Here is a 5,106-nt window from a genome sequence, read left to right as displayed (position 1 = left end):
CGCCAGAAAAAAAAAAAAAAAAAAAAAAAGCTTCTCCTTTCCTGTTCCTGCTCGTCCAACTTTCCCTGTCACCCGGTTTGAATGGTTTGAATTCTTTGACTCCCCTCTAGCTCGCCATGTAGCCCCAAGTTTCTCTGCCATCAGCAACTGCAGGAATCCAAAAGCACTGTTGGCTGAGTGCTGCCTGGGTGTCCAGGCTCTGGCGATTTGGTGGCATTCCACGGCCCTTCTTTCATTTCCTGGGCAGGAGGGAACAGCAGTTTCCAAGCTGTAGCAGCTCTTCCTGGCCTGCCCTGGGTGCTGTTGTCAGATTGTTCCCTTCGCGCTGCTTCTCTGCTTTCACACTGCTGCGTGGGAATCTTCTCTTCATCATAGACCGCCTCACATACTCTCAGGTTAAGATAATCAGTAAAACAAACGCCACCAACTTCCCAAGTGGCCTCACGATTGTGTCTGTGAACGAGTGATTTTGTTCTGCCCTTCAGACCAGCTCGGAAGAGACCTCTGCCTTATGTGGGCTTCAGGGCCAGGCTGCCATTTTCCTTCTCTGAGCTCCTGGGTCTAAGATATGATCCCTTGGTTCAGCGAGCCCCAGGATTTAGTTAACGGTTTGTTGCTAATAAAACAAAACAAAACAGAACAGAACAAAAGCCAAAATGATCTAGCAGGCCAGGTGTGGTGGCGCAAACCTGCAATCTCAGCCCTAGGCTGATGCAGGATGGTCGCTGTGAGTTCCGGGCCAACCTTGGCTGCACAGGGAGGCCCTGTCTCAACAAAACAGCTGAATGGTTCTGGTTTCTTTTTTTTCTTTTCTCCTCTCTCTGTGGGATTGAACCCCGGGCTGGTGCATGCTAGGCAAGTGTTTACCTCTGGGCCACATCCCAGCTGCCGATGTTGGTCTTCAGTCTTGGGTCCGTCCCTGCTTATTGCTGGTCCTCCTCTGGAGCTCTTTATGGGCCATAGGGCTCCAGAGATGAAGGTGACCTTTTTTTCCAAGAGTTTTTTCTGGACACTTGCATTTAGAGTGGATTGGCTGAACTGTGTGCGGTGGTGCACATCTACAATCCCAGCACTCTGGGAGGCTGAGGCAGGAGGATGGCAAATTTGAGCCCCGCCTGGGCAACTTAGCTACTTAGCGAGACCCTCTCTCAAGTTTAAAAATGTGTTATAAAGGCTGGGGATGTGGCTCAGGGTGAAGGCTGGGCTCCAGTCTGGCACTGGGCTGGTGTTTGTCCGGGGGCTCCCATGGTGGGTATGTGATGGGGAGAGTTGAGCTGCTTGTTCCTGGCTTGTACCCATGGCCATTTGCCCAGCTTTCTCGTCAGAAGAAGGACCCTGCTGGGGCTGTACTGGTTCCTCCCCAGGACAGTGTGTCTCACAGGAGCTCTTCAGCGCCCCTGCTGGATTCATGGCCAAGGCCAAGGAGAGTCCCTGTCCCTTGGCAAACAAGTGTCCCTGGCCTGGTTAGTCCTCCTTCAGCCTCCTTCTCTGAGGGACAACTGGGACAGGCAGCGACTTCAACTCCTAAAAGTAAACAGCTTGTCAGGCTTGGTGGCACATCCTGTAGTCCTGGCATTCTGGGAAGCTGAGGCAGGGGGAAGTAAAAACTTTGGCAGTGTAAGCAGTTTTCCAGCCTTGCCCTCCCTGGGGTGTGTGTGTGTGTGTGTGTGTTTTACGGTACTACAGATTGAACCTGTGGTGTTTGCACTGAGGTACATCTGCCTGCCCCTTTAAAATTTTTGTATTTTGAAGTTGGGTATGGTGGGTGCATGCTTGGGATCTCAGCACTCCAGAGGCTGAGACAGGAGGATTGTTACAAGATTTTTTTTTTTGTTTTGGTTTGGTTAGGTTTGTTTGAGACAGGGTCTCACTATGTAGTTGAGACTGACCTGGAACTCACTATGTAGTCCAGGCTGGTCTCCTTGCAGTGATCCTCCTGCCTCAGCCTCCTGGGATTACAGACATACGCCACCACACCCGGCCACAAGTTGTTGTTTTTTTTTTTTTTTTTGAGACAGGATCCCACTAAGTTGCTAAGCTTAGCCTGAACTTGGGATCCTCCTGCCTCAGACTCCTTGGGGCTAGGATTATAGGAGTCCACCTTCATGCCCAGCTACACTCTTTCCTTCTAGGGAAAGCAAAGAGGGTATTCAAGGCCCTCCAGTGCATAACTTTCCTGCTTCCTAAACAGGTTTTCTCAAGTTCATTTGGCCTCCGACTTGTGATTTGTCCCTGCCAGGCACATGGGATAATGACCGTGGGTCCTCAGTCTGAGCACGGAGGCGCCGTGTCTGTCGCTTCTCCATGCCCTCGCCACGTTTCCTTCTCACTGTCTGCTCTCTGGTGTTGGTGCCTTTGGATTTGCTCGCTTGAGAATTACCCAGCAGGGTCTAGAGCCCGCCGTTTCAGGAAGTGTTCCTGACCACCTACCAGAGCGCCCGAACTCTGCCGAACTGTCCACCGGTCTGTGTGGCCAGACAGCGCACTTGGGGCTGGCCGGCCTGTGTGCTCCTTCCAGCCACGCATGTGTCTGGAGCGTTAGAAGGGCAGAGCCTCAAGAAACAGGCCTGACTTCCAGCTTGGCCCCTCACTAGCCTGGGCCTCCTTCCTCTGGGCTTCGGTCCCGGTCCCATCCGTAAAAGGGGAGTCAGTGGGGAGTTGTGTGGAGCTTAGCCGTGTGTCCCGTGATGGCGGTGCGTGTTCCCTGCTGTTCAGATCAATACTTGGGCCTGGCCATGGGCCTCAGCGCCCCGTGTGGACAGAAGAACCGACTCCGTCCCCACAGGTACATGGCCACCTCTGGCCTGGACCACCAGCTGAAGATCTTTGATCTGCGAGGGACGTTCCGGCCTCTGAGCGCCCGGACACTGCCACAGGGAGCGGGGCACCTGGCCTTTTCCCAGCGGGGCCTGCTGGCTGCGGGCATGGGTGACGTGGTCAATATATGGGTGGGGCGGGGCAAGGCCAGCCTGCCCCCGCTGGAGCAGCCCTACCTCACCCACCGGCTGGCCGGCCCCGTACACAGCCTGCAGTTCTGCCCCTTCGAGGATGTGCTGGGGGTCGGGCACAGCGGTGGCATCACCAGCATGCTGGTCCCGGGTGAGTGAGCTGGGCCCCGTTGGGGGGATGGCAGGGGACGGGCAAGGGCTTTTCCGCACAGCTTTCTCCCCCCACAGGGGCTGCCGAGCCCAACTTTGACGGCCTGGAGAGCAACCCGTACCGCAGCCGCAAGCAGCGGCAGGAGTGGGAGGTGAAGGCCCTGCTGGAGAAGGTGAGGCTCCCCGGCGGGCAGGCCGGCGTGCTCCCCAGTGCTCCCGTGCGGGGGCTTGGAGCAGGGTTCTAGCCTCCCTGGCTTCTGTCTCCTGCTCTTCCCCCACAACACTCCCAGGTGCCTGCAGAGCTCATTTGTCTGAACCCCCGAGCCCTGGCAGAGGTTGACGTCATCTCTCTGGAGCAGCGGAAGAAAGAACGGACAGAGAGGCTGGTACGGAGCCCCAGAGCTCACTCCTTGCCTGGCTCCGGAGGTGGGTGCTGCCTCTCAGGCTCTGTTGATTCCACTTGTCCCCATCCCCGTCCTCCACCAGGGCTTCGACCCCGAGGCCAAGGTGCCCTTTCAGCCTAAGCCCAAGCGGAAGGGCCGCGGCTCCACCGCCAGCCTGGTGAAGAGAAAGAAGAAGGTCCTGGACCAGGAGCACAGGGTAAGGGTGCTCGGGTGGGGCAGGGCGGGCCGCACCCTACTTCCGCTGCCATGCTCACCCTGCCCTGTGTCTTCCGCTTCTCCCCAGGACAAAGTCCGGCAGAGCCTTGAGCAGCAGCAGCAGCAGCAGCAGCAGCAGGCCAAGCCTGCAGGGGTGCGGCTGTCCGCCCTGGACAGATTTGTGCGTTGAGCCAGGCTCTGTGGTGGCCTGGAACAGTGACCAGTCCCTAAGGTCACCTGGAGAGATGACTGTTCCCTGGCAGGACAGGACAGTGGGTCCGTATTAAAAGAAACAAGTTTTGGGATACTGTGGCCATGCTGGGCTGAGAGGAGTCAGCGTCCTGCCCCATTCCCACCCCTCCCTGTGGTCCAGTGGCCTTGGCCTCGCCTGTTAGGGGTCTTCTCTTCCAGGGGGCTGTCCCCTCCCACGTCCCTGGGGTATCCTTCCCACCCAGCCCGCCCACAGCCTCCGGGAGTCCGGGGAAGACACTGCAGTTGGAGAAACACGTTTATTGAGGGGCCCTTCCCTGGCCGGCTAGGAGTAGCATTTCTCTTCCTGGAACCCATCTTTGGGCTGGGCAGGCCGCACCACTCTGTGCTCCGGTGACAGACTAGGGTCTGGTGTGAGAAATTGGCCAGCTGTAGCCAGCTTGGACCCGCAGCTCCTCTCCCGTGGTTCCGCTCTCAGTCATGCAGCCAGGCTATGAGCCGGCACCGTAGGACGCCTAGGGCTCCCTGGAGCCAGGAGCAGAAGGGGCCAGTGGCTTCCCCATGCACCAGCTTCCAGGCCGCCCGCATCTGCCCGGGGTCCAGCCTGTGCGAGGTCAGCAGGAATCTCGCGTAGCAGCACCGGTCCAGGGGGTAGTGGGTGGCGCCAGCCAGCTTGACACAGTGGGTGGGGGCTAGGCCGCCCCGCCGCGCACTCACGCCCACAAAGACGTCCTCCAGTGGCAGCGGGGGGACCCGGGCGGCCACCTTCAGGATGAGCTGCACGGCAGACGCAGACAGCACGTACCCCGTGCCCGAGGCGTAGGGCGGAAATGGGCCCCAGGCCGGCGGCCACTGCGCCTCCGATACCAGGTGCCGGCCTCCAGGGGCCCGAGAGGGCCTCACCCACCAGTGCACCCGGCCTAGGTACAGAAGTGGCACTGCCTTGGCCCCGGCAGCCGCAGCCTGTTCCTGGGACCCTGTGCCCCTCTCCTGTGGCTGCCAAGGGCCCCCTCTCCGGGTCAGCTCGGACACCAGCTCGGGGACGTTGACGTACACATCGTCGTCAGTCTTGAGGACATAGCGGGCCTTGGGGCAGTGCGTGCTGGCCCAGTGCAGCCCCACGAGAGTCTTGAGGGTGAGGTTGCGGTAGGTGTCCTGGAAGGCGGCCTGCACGATGTCCCCCTGGGCTGCCGACTCCC

At 58.9% G+C, this 5,106-nt stretch overlaps 2 protein-coding genes across 3 annotated transcripts in view; one reads left to right on the top strand and one right to left on the bottom strand.

The window, feature by feature from the left end:
- The window catches only part of Wdr46 (WD repeat domain 46), a 9,084-nt gene extending 5,055 nt beyond the window's left edge, over positions 1-4,029 (top strand). For both annotated transcript variants that reach the window (XM_010605274.3, XM_010605273.3), the window contains exons 11-15: positions 2,786-3,099; positions 3,177-3,271; positions 3,389-3,484; positions 3,585-3,698; positions 3,786-4,029. In XM_010605274.3, the coding sequence (XP_010603576.1) occupies positions 2,786-3,099; positions 3,177-3,271; positions 3,389-3,484; positions 3,585-3,698; positions 3,786-3,887 (721 nt within the window). In that variant the 3' untranslated portion in view covers positions 3,888-4,029. The remainder of the gene's footprint in view (positions 1-2,785; positions 3,100-3,176; positions 3,272-3,388; positions 3,485-3,584; positions 3,699-3,785) is intronic.
- A 169-nt stretch (positions 4,030-4,198) lies between these two features.
- On the bottom strand, positions 4,199-5,104 carry B3galt4 (beta-1,3-galactosyltransferase 4; the record flags this gene model as incomplete). The annotated part of the gene is made up of 1 exon (XM_010605382.1): positions 4,199-5,104. A coding segment is annotated over one exon (723 nt), but the record flags the coding sequence as incomplete, so codon positions are not given.
- Between the last annotated feature and the right edge of the window lie 2 nt (positions 5,105-5,106).

This window comes from Fukomys damarensis, unplaced genomic scaffold, assembly GCF_012274545.1.
Source record: "Fukomys damarensis isolate Sample0158 unplaced genomic scaffold, DMR_v1.0_HiC HiC_scaffold_20, whole genome shotgun sequence".
NCBI lineage: Eukaryota > Metazoa > Chordata > Mammalia > Rodentia > Bathyergidae > Fukomys > Fukomys damarensis.
This window is presented reverse-complemented; position numbering and strand designations above follow the sequence as displayed.